This window comes from Dipteris shenzhenensis, chromosome 4, assembly GCF_047967505.1.
Source record: "Dipteris shenzhenensis isolate YYH24624 ecotype China chromosome 4, Dip_SZ_1.0, whole genome shotgun sequence".
Lineage (NCBI taxonomy): Eukaryota > Viridiplantae > Streptophyta > Polypodiopsida > Gleicheniales > Dipteridaceae > Dipteris > Dipteris shenzhenensis.
Window position 1 is genome coordinate 37,474,225 of NC_141599.1, and position 22,797 is coordinate 37,497,021.

Sequence of the window (22,797 nt, forward strand, 5' to 3'; positions counted from 1 at the left end):
AAGACATCACAAAATAATGGGTCTGCAAGGACTTATTCACATTAGCTAATACAGGTACAGAAGAAGTTCAAATTTGGGTACCAAAGAGACCTCATCATAACAAGATGCCATCATCCCTATCTCGCCGACCGAGCAGCTAGGAGAACCAACAAAATAGAGGACCATGATGATCTTCCAAATCATACCATTGGATACCAAAGGACATCCTTAGGGCCCAAGGATTTTATGATGGCAAATCATATATCTACGCCCCCAAGAAAAGATACAATGGCCACAAAACAAAGGCCCCGGGCTCATCTAAATGCATTGTCACTAAGGTTTGCACACTCCTTCTAGAATCTAGCTATGCATGGTTATGTAAATCAAAGGGAAAGGTAAGGGATCTGCTTGAGTTAATGAACAAGGCAACCACATAAGAACCTACCCTGCCAACAAAGTCACTGACAAAACCTCATCAACAATGGAAGCCAAAGGGCCGAAAACAACACCAATAAAAGGGATTAAGAAGCTAGCACCACAAGGACCTACCTTTGTAGACACAAAGAAGGGCCAACAACACTAGCAACAAAATCAAGTACAATGACCCATAGTGAGTGATATGCAAGTGCATTGACACAGGAACTTGCAACCTCAAAAAAAGGAATGGCAACTGTAGTCTAAAATGCACCGTTAGGTGTCCACATGATGATAAAAGTCATGTAGGGGGCCTGAAACTCACTTGAAACCAGTAGCAAACAAGAAACCAAAATCTAACCTAAATAAATGAAATTATATCCTAAGCAACCTAGCCTAATCTACACTAACAAAGCAACAAATAAATCAAAGTAAGCACATCACACATCTCTCACAACTCACAACTCTCTCCTCTCACTTGCAGCACCTAGTCTCCCACTCTAGCCACACAAGGCATGGGCATCATCATGGGGTTCTCCCAACCTCACCATACAACCTCTAGCCTTACAAGTATGTATGGTATGGGGTAGTCGAGTCTCTAGGAAGGGGAAATGGTATGCCACCCATGTGTAGCACTACACATGAGGAAACTCAAGAAGGAGGAGAAAGGAATGCCACCCACATGACTACAACACACCCTTCTAGTCTAACCCACACACGAGGATGTGTAGCATCATGTGAAGATACTCAACCAAGCCATCAATCACACAAGCTCTCTCAAGCCTCTCACACTCAAGGAACTTGCACAACATGAAGACCTCAAAGAAGGAGACAAGCACTAAAGGAAAACACACATGAGCGGATTTCAGCTAGGGCTAGAGGGAATGAAGTCTCCTCTCTCCATGCTCTCAATATATAGATAGAAGAGGCAATCTTGTATGCCACATGTCATACAATGAGAGGTTGCATGGATTTCAACCAATAGGATGTAATCCTCCTAACCTATGGTCCAAACCATGTGCAATGTGCACCCAATAACATAATACAATGTAGTGCAAATGTGCTTACAATCTCTAGATCTAATCAAACATGGATGGCCAAAGTGTTTACCCTAGAAATGGGCTAGCATGCCCCCACCTCTGAAGTACATTTTGTCCTTGGAATGTGGTGGATATAGAAGGTGTACACCAGTCCACCTGGGTCCCAAATGAAGATAGGTAAGTCAAATGGCTCCCCAAGTGAAGGTGCATGAAATGATGAGGTTGATGAAGATAATATCACTGAAGCACAAGTCAAAGGTGACTATGTCGATGAAGTGCAAATTGAGCCTCAAACATAAGTGTATGTACCCCACATGTAGACATTAATAGTAGCTGGTGCCCTAGCATCCACTGATGATGAGTACAGATACAAAAGTACAAGGCTCATAGGTGGGTTCGACAAGGGAGCTACCAACTCCAGATGTGTCACAATGAAGTACTAGTCAATGAAGAAAGAGATTACCCCTCAAATGATGTGGTGATGAGAGGGGTAAAAGTCTTTGCAGCATCAGAAAGTAAAGTGGTACTCAATGATGTCGAAGGCAGGGTATCGATGCTCGATGAAGAGTTATGATGGCTCGGAGGGGTGCTCGATGATGAGGATAGATCATGGGGTGCCTAATGTGATGGAACAAAATAAGGATCATATTGCATTACATCCCACTACAGATCAGGGTGGGGAAAGTCAAGATGATCCTGCAATCATTGTAATAACTGTGGCAAACACTAGAGAGCCATGATAAGTAAAAATCATCAAAAGATGTCATCATGATGTGCAGTCCATGGATCCTGATGTGTGTTACACTGACACCCATAAATCATCATAGCTATGAAGAAAAGAGATAATCAATGCAGTATCATTTTGTGGAGATGGCATGTGAAGGTATACATTGATGAGGGGAGGTGGAACGTGAAGGAAAATGTCCATGACAAGGTGCTCCATCATGATCAAAATGTGTGTATGTGATCAATGCAATCTCACACGAGTAAATGAAAGATGTACTACTCAACATCAATGATGATGTCGATCAAGATGTTGATGTTGCTGATGTCAGAGAAGAAAGAGTGGAGCAATGGAAAAAGAAAGAAAGAAAAACAAAGAAATAATAAAATGTAAGTGAAGGAAAATAAAATAAAAAGAGGGGGGTGCAAAGGTGGGGAGAGAGGGATAAGAAAGGGGGCAAGGGGAAGGGGTAGGGGGGGAGTTAAGAATAAATAAGAAAAAAGGGGGGGGGGGGAGGGGATAAGAAAAAAGAGAGGATGGAGTAAAATAAAAAAATTTAAAAAGGAGGGTGGAGAGCTAAAAACTAGAAAATGAAAGAGGAGGGGGCAAGAAGAGGGAAATTTTTTTACTTTTTTATTTTTTTTAAGGGTGTGATGAGTGGAAGGGGGGGTGTGATGTGAAAAGGTCACTGACTATGGGGTGTGTGATGAGGAGGGCAGATAGGGTGGTGAGGGATATGACGTGGAGGATGGTGGGTAAGGTGGGTATAGAGGGTGGGGTGTGGATGTGGGGTGAGAGGTACACGTTGATGGAGGAGAGAAGGGGGTAGGGTTAGGTTTGGAGGGTGGTGAAATGCTACTGTTCGTCACTTGAATGCATGATTCACCGACCTACCTCGTAAACTGCTCTTGACTTCTTTCATCTCGTTCCTCTTGCTCTTGTCCTTCATGAGTTGATTACCAATGGTTTTCCATGTCCTTCCAATTGTTTTGTATTTTACATCACATCAATGTATAAATTATATTCAATATGTTACTATTCCCTTGACATACCTTAGAATCTCCTTGGTTGCCTTCTTATGGATTTCTCTCAAATCACCCATATTTGGGGATACTATGGTGTATGATAAGTTTTGTGTAGTTTGATGCTGGCAACTTCCCTCCTTAGCCGACTCAAAAACATCTTGGGGGCCATGGATAAACGATCAAAACACTAGTGGGGGAAGATGATATATAAGTATAGCTTCGATAAAAACATCCATGCTGTCCACAAATTTCCATCACTACGAGTCCTTTGTAAAATTGATTACCATTTGCTTATTTTTGGGTCTTGCTATATTCAGGACTCCCTTTAATTATTGCAAGATTTTAAAGGAGGGCTCTTCTCTCCCCCCTTTTCTTGGAACTATTTCTGCACTCCCGATTTAGAGGGATGAGATAGGTGGAGAAGCCCCCCCCTCGGAGATTTTGGGGGACGCCCCCCAAAGGCATACCATGCAAGACGAGAACAACGAAGAGCTAGAGAAAAAGAGTGCAAGATGAATGAAACAACATGTTTCTTGAATTTGATAGAGGCATAGGTGGCCATGGAGACAAAGGAGCAGAACAACTTGAAGACAAGGAGATGCACTAGAACACTCTGGTAGAACACTAGGTGCTTTTACAGAGAAGAATCCTCAAAGTTTAAAAGAAGGGAGTGGTACTTAGATTAAGAACCTCCCTCTCAACCATTCCAAAAAGTGAATCGTCTTAGCGGGGAATCAATCAATCAAACAATCCCAAGAATGAGGCACCTTAACCAACCACGAATGAAGCAAACAATCCCATGAATGTGGAACTGGATCACAACAGTGTCCATAAAAGATATCTAAAGTCCTACCTGAGGGGCATAGAGCTACATTCTTGGGAGGATCTCAAAGAAAATTTGCAATTGATTGACTCAGGTACACCAAAAGTCTTCACTTGGTGTAAAAGACAGGCGGGAGATATAGGAGAGTAGCAACAATGCATAGAATATACATTTCTCATGGTCTCTTAAATCAGACCATCTCCTACAAATGCAATGTAATGACCTCGTTAACACTCTTTAATGATCATAAACCAATCTGTTGTACCTTTGATTTTGGCTCAAGAAAAAAGAGCCCCTCGGTGTTCAAAGTAGACCCTCATCTCTTTCAACTTTAAGTAGTGCAGCAAGACATCATCAGAGCCTAGATGCATACTTTTTCTTGTTATACTTTACTTTGAATGATGCTTGGGCTGTTGGTAGTTTTTAGCACTCAAAAAATACTAAAGGATGCCAGGAAAAATAGGGCAATAATATGCACAAGGAGAATGGATAAACTCAGAGCTCACCTGGAAATTTCGAAACAAAAGGCTTGGCAATACAAAACCCAAGCCTAGATTTTTATTTTGCAAAAAAAGAAAGAGATAAGGCAACAAGGGCAGATCAAAATTAGGGAAGCTAAGATACTTCAAAGACAGTGGGCAGGAAAGATTGACAAACCAACTATAGAAAACTTTAAGATTATAAGAAGAAAAAGACTTGAAGAAGAAATTCGTATCCTCACAAATAAAGTGTTAAATTGTATTCTCTGGAAAGGGAGCTTATATGGGACTGGACTCAATATGGGTTTCTATTTTTTTAAAACAAAATCCTCTTAGTGATACAGAGATAATAAAATCATGGATGCTTTTTTAAAAATGCCTACAAACGCGGGAACAGATTTGGCACAAAAATGATCTTAGGTGGAAAAATTGGCAAGAAATTAGGAGCGAGTTTAGACTTTCAAACCAAGATAAAGGGTTGGTTATGAGCAAAATTCAACTATGGACAACAAGACTCCACCTAGAAAGGAGGACATTTCCTAAATTTTACAAAATAATTCATCTAGTTGGGAGCTCTCATCTGCTTCCTATCCCAACTCCATATAGTGACATAGAAGATATTGTTAAAACCCTTAACCTTAGGTGGAAAATAGTAGATGATAAATTCAAGTGGCAACATGGTTGATTTCTTCTCATTTGAGAGAAGAAAATTCTAGAAAAAAATTCCACTCTACTTTTGCTTATCCTTCACAAGGCAATCTAGACTAACTGTAGAAGTGAAAAGATAGGAAAAGGTTCTAGCTTTTATAAAAGATGCCTTGCACTTAAAGAGGATGTCTTTCACTTGTTTATCACTTGTCAAGGTGCCAAAAAGGTTTGGAAGTTTGTGCAGATTCAAGTTGGTGACTCTTTCAAAATTGGAAATCCAATTCTATTGGGAGACTCTTTCAAAATGCCTTATGCCTCATGGGTTGTCTTAAGAGCTCATGCACTATGGTTTTATTTGGATTGCCAGAAATTCCTTTCAGTTTCAAGATGAATCTATCAATGCTATTGATTCTTTCTCTCAATGGTTTAACAGAAATGCATTCCCATTTCAAAAATAAGCATTTTAGAGTTCTCATTAATAATATGCCTGTAACTTGTTTTCTCAGGTTAAGCTACTACTTGATCATGAGATTTTAAATTACAATGTTGCTCTAAGGGAGAGAGATAATTGAGGGTGAGAGCATAGAGAGCTGAGACTGAGAGATTGAGAGAGAGAGAGAGAGAGAGAGAGGGAGAGGGAGAGAGAGAGAGAGAGAGAGAGAGAGAGAGAGAGAGAGAGAGAGGGAATTGAGAGTAAGAGAGAGAGGGAGAGAGAACTGAGGGTGAGAGCGTAGAGAGGTAAGAGAGTGAGAGAGAGAGAGAAGAGAGAGAGAGAGAGAGGAGGTCCACGCTCTCACCCTCAGTTCCTCTCTCTCTCTCTCTCTCTCTCTCTCTCTTACAGCTCAAACATAGCATGAAACCTTCGCACCAAACATGCTACCTTTCTGGACTTGCAATGTCTAGCTAGGCTCGCATTTTTGCCAGGTCAGCTATTTCAATCACCTATGACTTTCCATTCTCATCATGAATCTCTCCTTTACCTCATTCAACGGCATGGTGTCAAACAAAGATCCGAGTCTGGCAAGCATGAATTCCTGCATTGTTTGCTTGTTTTGGGCTGCGGCATGGGCTTCTTGAATGGCGAGGGGATGGGATTATTAGGTAGGTTGGCATGGTATAGGCGGTCTGCAAAGCTGCTGACACTTCCTACTGCATCGGAGCAATCATCATTGATGGAACAGACACCGCCATAGAGAAAATACCGCTCTACGCTAGTTCCCCCCACAGAGCGCCATGCGAGTACAACTCCGCTAGCAAATTAGAAATTATGATTTTCTTTAAATGGAAAAAATGGACCATTTTTTGCTTTCAGCCACAAACAACTACTAAGGCCTACCGATTGGGGGCAAGCCAAAGACGCTCGATCAATTTTCAAGCAGGTAGAGCTAGAACGGGGCTCTGAGATTGCAGGTGCTCAGTGCGCAAACATATATGTATATGGAAGATGCAAGACTCCAAAACACGAATCAAATCAATTCTGTGATGAAATTAAAAAGAACCGACCCACAAAAGCTCCCCAAAAGATGTGCATGTAATGGAGGCTACAATTGCGCCAGCTTTTAATGCAAAATTTTGGGCAAACTTTACTCTCTAAACGAGCACGTGTCCCCATCATAATCGTTATCATCATGTGTTATGCTTACCCTCCACAGCTCCCGTACACTGATCAATCTTCTTTCTTGGCTGCGTCGAATAGATTGTATCTTTGCTAGCGCTGAAGAGTTTCCGGCAATAATCTTGAATTTGCATTTGTGTATGTCCGATCAATTTGAAGCTACACGATAACGTAGAGCCTTCTGCCTTGTGGTCTTTCCCGTCGCTGCTGGTTATGCAGAGATCAAGGAGAAGGAGAAAAGGAAGGACCAAGATGCAGCGCAGTTGGCCGTCTTATATTCGGATCCGCGTATTGATTCGTTGCTGAAGAATGTTAGCTTCGTGATCTTTTGGGGTGCTAGTATATCTTATTTTCGACGCTGCAATAGAGAGGAGATGACTTCTTCCGACTTGTCCTTCGGCCCCACGACTTCCGCCAGACTCTTAACAATAGCAGATGAAAATGCTCCATTGCTCCCCCGCAAACGCCACGATGATCGGCAGAACGATGGTTACAAGGCCGCTTCGTTTTCCAGTGCTGTTTTTAGTCTCTCCACGACCATCGTCGGAGCAGGCATTATGGGCTTGCCCGCCACCATGAGAACGATAGGCCTGGTTCCTGGCCTCCTCCTGATTGTGTTTGTAGGGTTCTTGAGCAACACCTCCATCGAATTTATGTTGAAATACTCTAATGCTTGCAAGGCCGTAACATATGGAGGCGTCATGGCTGATTCGTTTGGGCGCATAGGAAGAATTTCTCTACAAGTTTGTGTCATAATTAACAATTTTGGACTACTCGTTGCATACCTCATCATCATTGGTACGTCTTTTCAAAAAACGGGTGTTTATGCAGAAATGACCTTAAAAAGATTCCACGTAATTGACGCTATCTAAGGTCGTTGCAGCTGATGTGCTGTCTGGTTCAACGTCATCAACTTTTCATCACACTGGAGTTTTGGAGGAATGGGCAGGTGGTGAGACATGGTGGAACTGTAGAACCGTTGTGATGTTTTTCACGACAGTGTTTATTCTGGTTCCCTTAGTGTCAGTCCGGCATGTTGGTACTCTCTCACCCTTCAGCAATGCACAGCCTTAATGGAGCCACTAATTCAGCATGTCCTTCAAAAGCACTTGAAACGAAGAATTTTTCAGCAAATTTGTTATGTTTCAGAAAATGCGCTGAATTGTCTGGACTGCGGAGCTCATTGGTCAAGTTAGAGATGAGCTGTAGATGGAAATTTTTAATGCAAGTTCGTCTTATTTCTAGCTTATCATTGGATGAATTTCTGTAAGCAGGTGATAATTAGCTGGCACTATATCTATGCTGGGACTTGCTTCCTTTTCTTATTCTGCACACTGCCTCGCACTGTTCTAACAAGGCTTCACCCAGATTGTTATTAGAAATCAACGGGGAAATCGATCCATGTCCTTGGCATGGGGAGGGTACCAGGGCACAGCAGACCCCTATCTTCGTAATAGTACGGTGTTTGGATTCTTCATGTGCTTCAAATCGTTTTCTCAGACTCATTTATTGTTGCATTTGTGATCTTTGAGAGTGAGCTTGTTGAGCCTTTTAAAGGATCATCTTTCTCACTATCGTGCTTTACAATGTGTCAAATTTATGTATATATACGTAGCTCAAGTCTAATAGCTTCATCTAGACCGTGAGCTTGTCCTAGCTGCTTTGCCGCTGAATTCTCTGAATTCCTTGAGTCTGCAGTCGCGTCATATTGTGTACAAGGTGATAAATTAGTTGGCATTTTTCCATGATCGAGGTGGCCTTATTTAGACGAATTAGGTCAACTTAGTTGGCCTGGTCTGCTCGACCGTTTCCTACACCTTGGCAGGATTTCAAGTAAATCAATATTGAATCTCTGCAGCTGAATGTTTTCATGGGTGCTTTAGCTATGCTTACCTTCACATCTTGCACGATGGTAAAGTAAACTGGGGTAAAGCCTCTCCCTTAGTCATTAGGGTAGAACGAGCTAGCTTGTGAGGTACATCTTTAGTTTGAAAATGGATTGTTGCTATATGCACATCACATATTGAACTGACAATATCTATTTTCATATAATGCGCTTGGCACCTAACTCTGAAGGTCTAGTATATTCTGTTTAGTTGCCATTCAAAGGGAGTCTAAACTTGCTTGAATCAATGCAAGAAACATGATTCTTTTACGCGCTTGCCTCTACGAGGAAACTGGAATAGCTAATGGGGTGACTGTCTAACTTAATTTTTTAATTTTACCTGTATAATCTATGGGCTGTATGATCTACTCTCCATTATGGGCTGTATAATTCTATGGGCTATATGATATACTCTCCGTTGTCAAAAATAAAATTGAAGCATGAATTGTTTTTGTGCTCTCAGATTCTTTGAGGCTCTCATCAGCCCTGTCAGTTGGCCTGGCTGTCGTGTTTGTCATCGTCACGGCAGCAATCGCAATCTACAAACTGGCTGCTGGAAGAATCAGTAAACCAAAATTATTTCTACGGCTTGACAATAATCCATCCGTCATCTTGAGCTTTTTCTCTGTGGTGCCAGTCGTGTTGATGGCGTATATCTGTCATCATTGTGGTATGCTTCTTATGCCTGTGAAGCATGGAATATGAGTTTACATGAGACATAAACAATCAAATTAGGACTTCTAATTTTTAAGCTCGTAAACAGTCGACATTGAATTGCATCCTACTACTGTTTTCTGTCTCTACAGTTCACCCAGTACTCAATGAATTGCAGAAGGCTGCTCATTCTCGGGACATAATTCGGACCTCTCTCATTTTGTGCACAGCAATCTATTTGGCAACAAGCCTGTTTGGCTATCTCTTATTTGGAGATGATACCTTGAGTGATATTTTATTAAATTTTGACGTCGATCTTGGAGTTTCTTATAGCAGAGTATTTTCAGACATCATCCGAGTGGGATATGCTATTCATGTTATGCTGGTTTTCCCATTGCTGAATTTCTCACTCCGCCTTAATCTTGATGGCCTTCTCTTCCCAGGGGCTCCACCATTGTCGAGAGATGCGAAAAGATTTTCCTGTCTTACTGCATGTCTCATGGTGTCATCTTATCTGGGTGCATCATTTGTGCCAGATATCTGGGATGCATTTCAAATCACAGGGTCCACCTCAGCCATCTGCATTGGGTTCATCTTCCCTGGATTTCTTGTTCTGAGGTAACCGACAGTCGTTTTTCACTTGCAATCTAGCCTGTGATAAAAAGTTTGGGTATTTTATTTGGGAGAAAGGGAAGCGTAGACTTGGTTGTTTCTAAGCACCGTAAGAACATTGGACTATGCTAATTAGGGCGGTTGGTTGTCTACACAAATGAAAGATTTAAGGACGCAGTTGACAATCTCACTACTGTAGTTAGAATGTTTGATAGCTGCAAGGATTCGAAACTTTGGCAACGTGTGGAGCAACAGCCCAACAGAGTTTGTGCGTGTGCCCAATTGAGCTCACTTGAGGGCGTTTTATTCCCTCGGGAAGACCCTTGCCCCTCATATAAGCTGGCCATGTGTTTCGGGGCAAAGAACTTTGGCAACTGGAGAGTACCCGTATTTGAGCTTACATTTAGAATGAGTAAAGCATGGTCCAATGGGCCGAGTAAAGCATGGTCCAATGGGCCTAATTTGCACACACTTCTTCAAGAGAGTTCACTTACCAAATTAAGCTGTTGGAAACTTTAGCTAGTCATCTAGTTGTCATCTTTGTATACTAACATGTGTATTGCAATCTCCTTTTGTAGGGATGTTTATGGAATAGCATCAAGAAGGGAAAAGTGGATGGCATGGTTTATGGTATTATTGGCCGTTGGCGTAAGTCTCATAACTTTGACTGGGCACATTTATCGTAATTTTTGCTAAGCCCCAGATGGCGAACATGATCATGTGGGCTTATGTAATATTGGATCCACTCTATAGGTATCTCATTGACATTGATTATAGGTGCCTATTTAAGGCTCATTTAAAGAAAATCAAATGTTTGTTTTAGTAAGACCATAGGATTGCCATGGGTATTTTACATGTTCAAAAGATGGTTTGAACGATGGGAGCTATATTATCTAGATGACATAAAGCGTGTTATTTCAATAAAGAGAGTCATATGGGGGTACATGTTAATTAAACATGTTAATTAAACACAAATATGTTGATTGATAAATAGTATGTTTATAGTTTATTACACGTTTGGACCATTTTTGGACACATAAGTTTTGTGGTCCTTCAAGTAGTTGGCTAATTATACCTTTTTAAGAGGATCTACATAGTAGGGGAAATGATATAATATTATATAATTCTATGGAACCTTGAATGTGCTTTACTATCAATCGTCTAAAGAGCCTCAAATGTAGGCAAGAGAAAATCCAAATAATATATGAGTTTTTAAGACCCTTTTTAGGCTACAATCTAATGTTAAAGATTCCAACTAGCAACATTCGAGGTAGCAAACACATTGTGCACACTATATGGTCCACATGTTTTGACCCTATCAAAGGGTTTATTGTATCAAAGAGGGCCTATCACGTATATGTTTGGAACATAGGAACTTACCTTTACATATGGGTTGATTCTATAAATAGTATCTTTGTAATTAATGTCTATGCATACAAAGGTTCATTGTGTCAAAGGGCCCCTATTACATGCATGTTTGGACCATAGGAACATCACTGTATGTATGGCGCCACCCTACAAATAGTATACCTTTGTAAATTATGCATACATGCCTAATCCCTCCCCCCTCCATGTCCTTTCACCCTACATGCAAGTTGCAACAAAAAATTAAGAGTGAATTCTAGGCCCAGAGGATTGACTAACTCTTGACTAATAAAACACATGTAGAGGGAAGGATAAATTATTTTGCACAGTCTTTTAATCCTTGTCCTTGACATACTAACCCAAGCTATCCTTGATTGGAAGCTCTGTGACAAATTTCTAAACAAACAAAGATGGTTCCTAAATCTTTCTTCTTTATAAATTAAATTAGTTGGCCCATGAAAGAATCCTCACCATCCCTCAAAAGTTTGGGGGGTGGGGGGATTTTGAACTTTTCAAACTTCTCTTGAGGTATGGCTTTCATGAAAATATTTGCTACTTGATTCTTGGAGAAATAGTAAGTGGTTGGATAGTTCCATGTTCCCCCCATTTCTTGATAAAATAGTACTTGATTTCAAGACTCTGTGAGTGTCCATGGACATTTGGATTCTTTGCCAATGCCATGGACTATGGCTATCACAAAACATCACAATAACACTATCTTGGACTACACCAAGATACTCTAAGAATGTGAATCCATTTGATTCACATGCAAGGCCAAGTGAGATGTACTAAGCCTCTCTTCTAGATAATGGCTTCATTGCTTGCTTCTTCCTAGACCAAGGTACACAAAGGATGTTTAACATGAGTATATCTCTAGAAATATGGAGTGCTATGATAGTGAGATAATTTGCATTCTTCTCTTCATATGCCATCAATCTCACTCCTTTTGAACCCTTGTTTACTGAGATAGGTGTCAGTCTTTCTATAAAAGGTCAATACTAGGCCTGTGGGCTTGGTATAGTAAGATTGACACCTATTTTAGGTACACTCCATGATCAAGTTCACTCCTTATAAACCCTTGTTCCTTGAAATAGGTGTCAATATTGCTATACTAGGTCCATGGGGCTTGCTTGAGACCATAGGAGTGCCTTCTATCTGGCATACCAAATGATTGGTTCCTTTCTCAACAAATCCTTATGGATGCTTTATATAAATATTCTCTTATAGCTCTCCACCTCTAGTATAAGAAAAATAGACTAACATTCATTTTGTTGCAAGTATGACCTCATATTGTATCAAAGAGAGAGGATCAATCAAATGATCTTTGTTCTAGTAACTAGTGCAATGGTCTCCTCAAAGTCAATGCTCTTCTATTGATTAAATAATACCATATCTCTTTGCAACTAGCTTGCCGTATACTTGTCTCTAGTTTCGTAAACCTTGTGCACAACCATGTAGACCCATTTGTAGCCAATAACATTCTTCTTTTGGCTGGTTATGTTTCTCTTCCATGGCATGTACCCATTTCTTGACTATTCCATCTCTTGGAAGAAGCTAAGATCTTCTCTAACCTATACCACGAGCAATAGCTACAGACTATCTACTATCTTCTAGGTTTTATGTTCTTGCCGCCTCATCCACCAACCTTGTAGGCCACTTGGCATTGGCTTAGAAGATATGGATTCTTGGTCATGTTGACCTACACTTCTTGGCTATGCATTGTTAGATTGCCTATGGGTTGTTTCCCCATTCTATTTATTAGTCCTACTTTGGCGAGGTTGTATGCCATCAAATATTCCACACTCTGTGGATCTCTACAATCATGCATTTTTTACATTGTACTCGATTGAGTGTCAATATAGCCTTGCATTTTATTCTTATGACAAGTAGCTTGCTTTACTTCTCATCAAATACTATAATACATGAAGTAACAAACATCTTTTGAGTTGTTGGATTGTACAGGTTATAACATTTATGTTCCTCTGCACCAACCATGATGCATTTCTCACACTTTGAATCAAACTTGCCTCTCTTGTCCTTTGAAACATGGACAAGGGCAATTGATCCAAAGGTTATCAAACGTTAGAAATTTGGCTTACACCCCCTCCATGCTTCTTTTGTATCATGTCACATAAAACAACATGTAAAGCTCTCAAGGTAGACCGATTTAAGAAATACACCAATTTCCAAATTTCTTTTTCCGAATACTTCTCACTTGCACACTCATTAGTGGTGTAATTATTACTTTCCTCTACACTATCTTTTTGCTATGTGTTTGGCAAAGAGAGCACTTTGCATATTTCAAACTGCCTACAAATCCTTAAAAATGCTTCGGATACACATTCTTCCTCATTGTTAGATCCTAAAAGGTAGACCTTAGTTGAGCTTCTACTATTGCATTGGACCCTTGAATCTATCAAGTAGTTACTTCGTGAAGTAGATAGGTACTTTTTGGTATAGTCGTCAATAAATGTGAAACCAAGTCACGGCATATTAGTCATGTACCTTGCAATATCACTATGCAACATTGCCTCTAATAGTCTGTTGGCTCTTATCGCGATACTCCTAGAAAATTATCTTTGTGTCATTTCCCATAAAGGCATCCTTAACATAAATCCCACTTTGTGACAATTGAGAGTACCTCATGTTTTTTCATTCAAGTCCATGTGTGGCTCTAAAGTGAGCATGTCTAAACCATCGGCACCATAGTTGTGAATCCCTACTATGTGCAAGCAAAAGTACTCTCTATCTAGGGGTGCAATTATTAACTTGTATAAAAAACATCTTGTGAGCTTATCTAATCCTTTAAAAACATGCTCTGCATTAGCTGCATGTGCCAAACATTATTTATTTTCTATGTTTCCATGTTCAGGGCTTTCTAGGAAAATCTCTCGCAATGTGGCCTATCTTGCCACAATTGACTTGTATGTGACTTTTTCTTTGCATAATACTATTGTCTATGTTGAATTTGACTATTCTTGTTATGTCTAGGCTTGGACTAAGAACTCCCATTATGTTGCCCAAGGATTGCAAGGAAGGAGGCTTCCATGGACTAATATTAAGAGGGTGGTGTGTAAGGCTTACAAATGTGTCTAAAGAAACAATGCTTACATGGATTAAGCTCTAGACACCATGTAAATTGGAGATTGAGCCTAAGGCCACAAGGTTGGCATGTGTAATTACTGCTAAAATGATGACCAGTTGTTAAGACAGAAAACAATATGATAATCCCTTAAATTGTGGAGTCAATCTTATTTCAAGATGGGAATTAAATTCCTTGGATGACATGCCAAGCCACTGGATTACATGTTGTGATAGTTGAAATCTAGCCAACAAGGTGGATGGCAATTGAAATCGAGCTAGCAAGGTGGATGACTTTGGCCATCATCCTAGTTCCAACTCCACATTGGCATAACTGTGATTGGATTCCTACAAAATAAATTAAAAATCCCAATGGTTTCATCAAGAATATTGAAATATACCACATGGATCCAAATGAAGGGGTTTTTAAATTCAAAAATTTAAAAGAAAGTTTACAAAAATATAGATACTAACGTTATATATGGAGTTTTTAAATTGAATTTTGGCAAAAAATGGTAATTTTGCATTATAGAGAAAAGGGTCTCTTTGTCCATATAAAATTTATAGATAATGATTTTTAAAGTACCCCTTAAATACGTGCTATATCTAGGGTTTCTTAGTAGTGTGCCCCTTAGGTACAATTGTGAGGTGGTTGATGACCACCAAGATGGATGACATGTCCCAAAGTAGGCATTGATTTGAATAATGATGATGATCAATTGGATTTTATTAATGATAGCTAATGGGCTTAGACTATTTAAAGTATGCTTACGATTTATTCAAGTGAGATGGATTACATGGATGTCCAAGCTCATTTGAACGAGGCTCAAACTACACATTGGAGTAAATGTGATCGAATTCCCTATAAGTTAAAATAAATTTGCGACATGGATAATGGCCACTAAGACATGTGATGTGGCATGAATTAGGATCTAGTTTGAAGCATGATGATGGTCACTTAAATTTCATCCATAGTGACCATCAAACTAGCGTGCATTATGGGCTATTTTGAGGCTATTTTATTACATGATGATGCTTCATTAAATTCTGGCCAACGACAGTGATGATGACTACTTGGGTAGATTGAATTTCCCATTGACATGAATGTGATTGAATTTCATATGGATTGCAGTATTTAAAAAATCAAAGGCTATTAAACTATCCTTTGATCGACTTTTGGAGAATTCAAATCAAGTGGTTGGCATAAATGTGATAATTTGATATTGCACAAGCTATTATGCTCTTAGCACCTACTGGTCATTCCAGGTATACTCCACCTTAGATGAGCTTGCAAATTTCAATTAGCATAGAAGTAATGATTTTGGAATCCTCAATCATGACTAGTTGCACACATATAAAATCCACGACTAATGTTGTGCCTACTAGCCATTCTTTCCTCATACTATAAGAGATTTTACACAAAGTAGAAGAAAAAGGAAGAAGATGGTAGGCTCTTATCACTCAAGATGAAAATCACAATCTTCTTTTTCCTTTCAAAGTGCAAAGAATAAGGTCCAATGACCAAAATAAAGATGTAGCCATGTGCATAGCCAAAAAGTTCTATCTATTCCACTCTCATTTCACTCCAATTCACACGTTGCTAATCCATCAAAATAGGTCCCTCCCCTAGTTAGCTAGCATGATCATCTTCACCAAATTAAAGACTAGCAGTCGAACTACATGAATCACCATATGAAGCTCACCACACAAACATAGAGCTCTTTTAACTCACCCCCAAGCACATAGAGGTCACGGATAAGTTTGATGCCTTTACCCTATCATAGCCCAGTAGACATTCCTATACCATGCCACCCTAAACAGGGAAGCCTACCATGCCTACGGCCAAAGATATTGAACAATGAATGCCCATGCCCCAAGCCTTCATGCCAAGCCATGACTAAATATATCATGAATTCATTTTACCCATTAGACCTACAAGCAAAATTATATTTCTTAATATTATCCCTAGTTTCGTGATTAATTAATGTTTGTTTTGTTTTGTTTTGGACTGGCCCTCATCTCTCTTACGAGAGTTGTGTGCTGCAGTCTTTTTATATTAATTAATGTTTGTTTTGTATTGTATTTTAGTGTGTAGATTGGCACTCATCTCTCTTGCGAGAGTTGTGTGCTGTAGTCTATTTTTATTAATTAATGTTTCTTTTGTAATGTAGTCTTTTTAATGTTTGTTTTGATTTATGTTTGAGACTGGCACTCATCTCTCCTATGAGAGTTGTGTGTTGCAGTTTCAATTTTAATATAAATAATTATTTTTTACCTAAGGCTGGCACTCATCTCTCTTAAGAGTGTTGTGTGTTATAGTCTCAGTTTATATAGACATTTTTGTTTATAGGAACTCTTGGGCTAGCACTCAGAGTCTCTTAAGAGAGTTGTGTGTGTGTTGCAGTCTAAGCTTAGTGATGTTTTCATAGATGCTTATTCTCGCACTCATCTCTCCCTTGAGAGTTGTGTGTTGCAGTCTAAGTTTAGAGATGTTTTCAAGCACACTTATTTTGGCACTCATCTCTCTCTTGAGAGTTGTGTGATGTAGTCTAAGTTTCATATCATGTGATGTGCTCTTAGACACTAAGTCTAGCACTCACTAACTATCCCTTGATAGTTGTATGTTGCAATTGAAACCTAGTGTTAGATGTGAAGACCACAGTTAGTCAACGTTACACGCTTATTTTTTGTGTTTTGATTTTCTGTAGTCTATTACATGAGTTGAGCTTAAGTTGAGAGGTTATACCAGCTAGGTCATTTCTGAAACGGCTTTCATTGTTAATTATTATGGCTTAATCAGTTTCTTATCGCACTTGGCAGCGAATTCTTTTTTGAATTTTGTGTTGCAACTTATTGCATATTAGATGGCTCACGTGGGTGAGAAGAGGAAGTTTTAACAACCTGATCTCAGTAAGACTCAGAGGAAGGTGCTAAAAAATGAGAATGTACACTTCTTAATGAATGTCGATTAGGACATCATTGAGACAACTTTCAACAATGGTGAAAGAAGTGTACAAAATTTGGTTAGGACAATGGCAGAGCGTGGAGTGAGCATCTTGTGTAAAAGATATCCATATGTATTTCCAATAGAGTCTAGACCAATTCATGCACCACTTCACCTTGGAGAGTCGATGCCTCGATCAAATAGATCGAGACATCACCTCCTATGACACGAAGTGGGAGGGTCTCGCTGTAGAAGCCAGGTCATGCACATCAAGAATGTGTGGCGAGGTTTCAAAGGTAAAGGAGCTGCCTCATCCTCCCATCCATCAATGCACCCATGCCCTACACCCATGCCCCCAGTCACAAGCCGCATTGCATCCACACTGCAACCACAAGCACCACTGCAGCCACACCACGCATATGCATCAATGCATCCACCACAGCCTGTCTTCCCCCATATCCCTTTTTCCCAAGTTCTTCCACATCCACAAGCAGTTCCTCCACTTGGTCCACGTCTCCTATCACATGCACGCCCACATTTTACAACTTCTTATGCATCTTCGTTTGTGCCTCCTAGTGACACACGCAGACCAATTTCCATCTCCTTCATACTTGCTTGCACCAAGAATGCACAATCTATCTGCATAAGCTAACCCATTTCCATCTTCTTCATTCTCGCCTACACAAGCACCACCCGCATCACATGGCATGCATGAATGTGCACCAGTGGCAAGACCCATGCGACCCATACTGCTTCAGCGACGAGATGTTTGATTCACACCTAGTGCAGTTGTGGGCACAGGCACATGCAGAACTATCAGCATGTGCAATCTTCTTGTCGCTCCATTCGATCTGCACACAATTTATGCATGTAATGTGCTGAAGCTTTCTGTGCCCACCATTGCATTGAAGGCCAGAGCCTTGAAGGAAGCCACATGCCTAGGTGATGTCATACATCGGGGCATCATCCGAGCTATAGGTCTAGTCCATGATGATAATCCAATGATAATATTTTCGTTCTAGAATGGAAATCATTTTGGAAAGATGGCTAACCTACCTCAGACATAACGGAAGCAACCATCTTCAGTGGGACACAGAGATGATGCAAAAATGCCTGCTGGAGCTCCACAGGTCCATTAGCATGTATTTGATATTTTAAGTGCACTTGTTCGGAATATTCATTACATGCATCAACACAATGTGCTACATAATGATTTGCATGGGCAAAACATTATGCTACATTTCTCTGAGTCATCCGAGGAAGTGTATCAAGGCATTTGTGATTGGGGAATGATGACACTGATAAGCACTAGCAAGCACTATCCAACATTACCCAGTGACAGCCCCAACACTGTGCGAAGCTGCTGTGCAAGATTTTGCCACATCACTCCAAAGTGCCTATGCACCAGTCCCCCATCTTTCAACGTTGCACAAGATGTCTCATCACATCTTGAAGATCATAGAATTTGTGCACTATCGACTAATACTGGACCTGCAAAAGCTCTAATTGGGTGGCTATGACAATTTGTGATTTAGGGAAACTCTGCACAAGCGAACAGACATCCAAGCACTGCTAATTTTTGTGGGGTTTTTGATATTTCTCCTAGATGCAGCATATAGCTCAATCCAAACCAAGGACAGACCAGCAAATGACCGAGTCTTTCTTGGACAATTTGTAATATGAATTTTTGAACATGAATACTTATAACATTGCTATTTTTGTATATCATCCAAGTCTTCACTCTGTGATTCAAGTTTGTATATTTAAAATTGGTACAATTTCATGAGATGATAAATGATGCGATAATAAATGTTTAAATATTGTTTATATAAGTCAATGATGCGATAAGTATCCATGTTGAATTTAATTGTTTAATATTGTTTAGGGTCGTAAAATAATTCTATCTTGTTGTCATTTTTTAGGTTAAGTATGAGCATGGAGGGAGAGAACGTAGAGAACATTCTCCCACACGATACTCCCCAACCAGAGGAACCTCCACTTCACGAGGGTTCAAAAGCTGCTTTTGTGCCTCAAGAGGCTGATTTAGCAGACAAACTAAATCACACCGAGGCTCAAGCTATCTTGCAGGCACAAAGAGAGATGTTGGGAAGGGAGGGGCGGGGTATTTTTGCCACTGATCCATTGGATGATGACACCATGCAAGGTGACCCACTCTCTCTTTGGCAAGTACAAAGGCTTTGTCCATTGGACTTCATAAGAAACACCTTATTTCTTCAATCCGAAAATGCTAGAAACAAATATGCATAGCCCAAGTTGTTAGACTTGTAGCACAAAACCCTTTCCCACATCCTTCTCCAATGATTCATAGAGGTGGAAGGGAGCATCCCCAACAACCAACAGATACCCATGTTCTTCATTTAGTAGGTGTATGTCCGCGATGTCTTGCATCAATGTGTGGATTGGAACGACAAGCATCACTTGTCAGGAACAAGAAAGGGACATTTTGCAGAGCGCAAGCAAGCCATTAGGGGAGAATTGGGGTCTCCAAAGGGCCCCCAATTAGTGTTTCCTAATTTCAAGGGACTAGTGAGGTATTTGAGATGTACCAATGGGAGTGCTCCTTTTTGTGGGGCAATGCCATGTTGAAGTGGAGGGTGGGTAGACCTGCAAACAAACCCTATTGGCTACTCCTCTTACACCGGGGACCACTCAAACCATCCCCTCCCCCTCAACCCATACTTGACCCTTCTCCCATATGCACCTCCCCCAAACAAACCTGCAAGTCATTCAAGAGGTGGTGGGCCCTTTTGGGCAAATTTTCCCCCCCTCTCAACTTGTTATAGGCTTGCCCCCTCCTCGTCTCTGGTCCAGCTCCATTTTCCCTCCATTTTTCAAACGTGGGAACTCATTTGGCATCTTCTCTACCCCCTCCTACTCTTGTCCATTGTGTTTCTCCCTCTCTAGCACCTCTTGTAGCAGCTGCTCATTCTCTCTCCATTCCTAGCTATAGCACCTCCTATAGCAATAGCTGCTCATCCCCCTCTGCTCTTTCTTCCTCGATTCCTAGCTATAGTACCTCCTGTAGTGGTTGCTCATCCCCCTCTGCTCTTTCTCCCTCCATTCCTAGCTACAACAGCTCTTGGAGTAGCTGCTCATCCCCCTCTACTCTTTCTCCCTCCATTCCTAGCTACAGCACCTCTTGGAGCTTCTCTCAACCTTCAGTTGCACCCTCTATACCTTCTTCCTCTCTCTCCCTCTATCAAAGCTGCTCTCTCCCTCCAAGCTGCACTTTCTAGTCCACTATTGATGTTGTGACCCCTGTGCAAGCATGGTGAGGAGACCATACATGTACGCTATGTCCCACAGGAGCAAAAATGCACTGGGTGAATGGGTGCCTTGCACCTACATCTTGAATGATTAGATAGTCATGAGAGGATCTACCAAGGGTCCACATAAGCTTCCCAAGAGCAAAAGAGGTGATCTTTTGCACGAATGGAAGGGCTGCATCATGAAGTTCAAGCTTGGGAAGAAAGGATTGCTTGCAAAGGTGCAACACATCTACATGGGGAAGGACATGCACCTTCCTCCATCAAGCAATCAATCGACTATCCCATCGCATTGTAAGTCTACATTTTGTGTAAGATTTTGAAGTATAATGAGTCAACTTGAAATTGTATTTTGAAATAGAACCAGTGTAATGAGTCAATTGAAATTGTATTTTGAAATAGCACTTGTGCATAGCAGATGTATTTCCTTTAGACTTTGAGGAGTGGGAACCAGTCAAGTGCTTCTTAGGTAAATTTACTGCCATTCATGAGGATTTAGGAAGGCAAATGCATGCTAGAAGTCCTCTACTTTGAAACAAAGAAATATATGTTGGTATAATGCCAAGTACATTACTCCAAGGACGGCATCAAGCTATGGCCATCTTCAATGCATTGCAACACCACAACTTGAAGACATGGATTGCAGCATAGTGGACACAAGAACAATGCAATCATATAAGGAAAAGATTGTAAAGGATGTGGGCATGGCCATGAAGCTTACATTTGGCTCTAAATGGGTAAGGTTGTCTTGGTTTATGCCTCTGCACATTTTTGCTTCTTGTTTTCAGAATATCCAGATGCACAGGTCATGCAAGTGCCTATATGAGAATGCCCTTGAGGAATTGGTTGGGGTGAATTGGGGAAGCAGGTCAGGTGAACAAAAGGGTGATCTATTTCAATGCCATGTATGTAAGGACAATGTGGTTGTCAAGTACCACATCTCCCACCAAATGTTATATTTTGCTTTCCAATATAGGCACTAGAAGAAAACAGGTGGCAATTGGCTCCCCCTTGACTCTAACGACGATGATAATATAGGGGTAAGTTATGTATTGGTTCTCATTTAGGAGATGTCAAGAATGTGACTGTCATGTCACAATGGACTCTCAGGGATGTGGGGAACACCTATTGGTCATGGAGGATGGCATGTCTATGTCCTTTCACTTTACCTTAAATGGTGAAAAGGTAGGAAAGTGTGCAGAGAAGCTCATGCATAGTGCCACTTTTATCCCTCTTGCAATATTGAAGATTGTAAACAATGTGGGGTGGAACAATTGTGGATTTTAACATTTTCCAATTAATAGTGATGCAATTAATTTTGATGTTTTGAATGGTTTTGTTTCATGTCAATGTCAAGTTTTTCCCAAAAAAATTATAATTCTTTTTATTTGTTATATTTAGAACATTTGGGTATATATAGGTTATAAAGTTACTTTAGTTTCAAAGTTTCACTATCATAGCCATAGTTCTCCTAGCTACCAAACTACCATGGATTCTGCTAGGTCTGCCTACCATGATTTCATCTCTCGTACTCCATTAATTGATAGAGAGGAGGAGTTATTGCTAGCTTTGATAAGAGCATAGATGTCCTAGGCACCTACTTGGGAGCCCGAGATGATTTTGAAGACCTCATCAAGTACATGCAAGACTGCATCACGAGTTTTGCATATCAACTTGATGAGTCTACAAAAAGTTGGGTGCCAATTAATTATTTGAAGTACTTGTTCAATTAAGAACACAGGTTCGTGAAGCGTTTAGATCGCTTTTGAGCCCAACTCACACCCCTAGTGTTTAGGGAGGTGGACACTGATGACCTCCTAGCATGTGGAGTCATCAGAAACATGGGAAATAGGTTCCTATCCTAGGAAATGACCTTTATTTTCCTTCTCCAAGGGGGACAAATGGAAGAGGAGGCCTCGACCTCAAGCCCCGACCCTGCCCCTACCCTTTCTGATCCTCTTATTTTTGTAGATGAGCCCAACATCTACAATGAAGAGCCCATAGATGAAGAAGCTGAGGAGCGGGAAGCTGCATTAGCCCTGGAAATGCTTTGGTGACCTCTTGAACCCCATTCTACTTCTCAAATTCCATCCACCTCGGGCACCACATCTGTTGACCCTGCAACAATGATATGGTTTCTTGCTCCCCTTCTTGTCAATGGAGAACAATACCTCTTTCTTCATGACATAGAGGTTATGTTTGGTCTCCAGGAGGATGAAGCT

General features: G+C 40.6%; 1 protein-coding gene across 1 annotated transcript; it reads left to right on the forward strand.

Moving 5' to 3' along the window:
* Window positions 1-345: 345 nt before the first annotated feature.
* Window positions 346-10,594, forward strand: LOC147902805 (amino acid transporter AVT6A-like). Its single transcript, XM_087373943.1, has 6 exons — window positions 346-374; window positions 6,923-7,545; window positions 7,631-7,786; window positions 9,096-9,302; window positions 9,439-9,904; window positions 10,477-10,594. The coding sequence occupies exons 1-6, from the start codon at window positions 346-348 to the stop codon at window positions 10,592-10,594; spliced, it is 1,599 nt and encodes a 532-aa protein (XP_087230069.1).
* Window positions 10,595-22,797: the final 12,203 nt, after the last annotated feature.

Bases quoted from the DNA above. Each gene is read 5' to 3' on its own strand.
- LOC147902805 (XM_087373943.1), top strand. From the start codon at position 346: ATGCATGGTTATGTAAATCAAAGGGAAAG. The intron at 7,546-7,630 runs GTACGTCTTTTC...AGGTCGTTGCAG, and splicing joins TGCATACCTCATCATCATTG to CTGATGTGCTGTCTGGTTCA. The intron at 7,787-9,095 runs GTACTCTCTCAC...TTGTGCTCTCAG, and splicing joins AGTGTCAGTCCGGCATGTTG to ATTCTTTGAGGCTCTCATCA.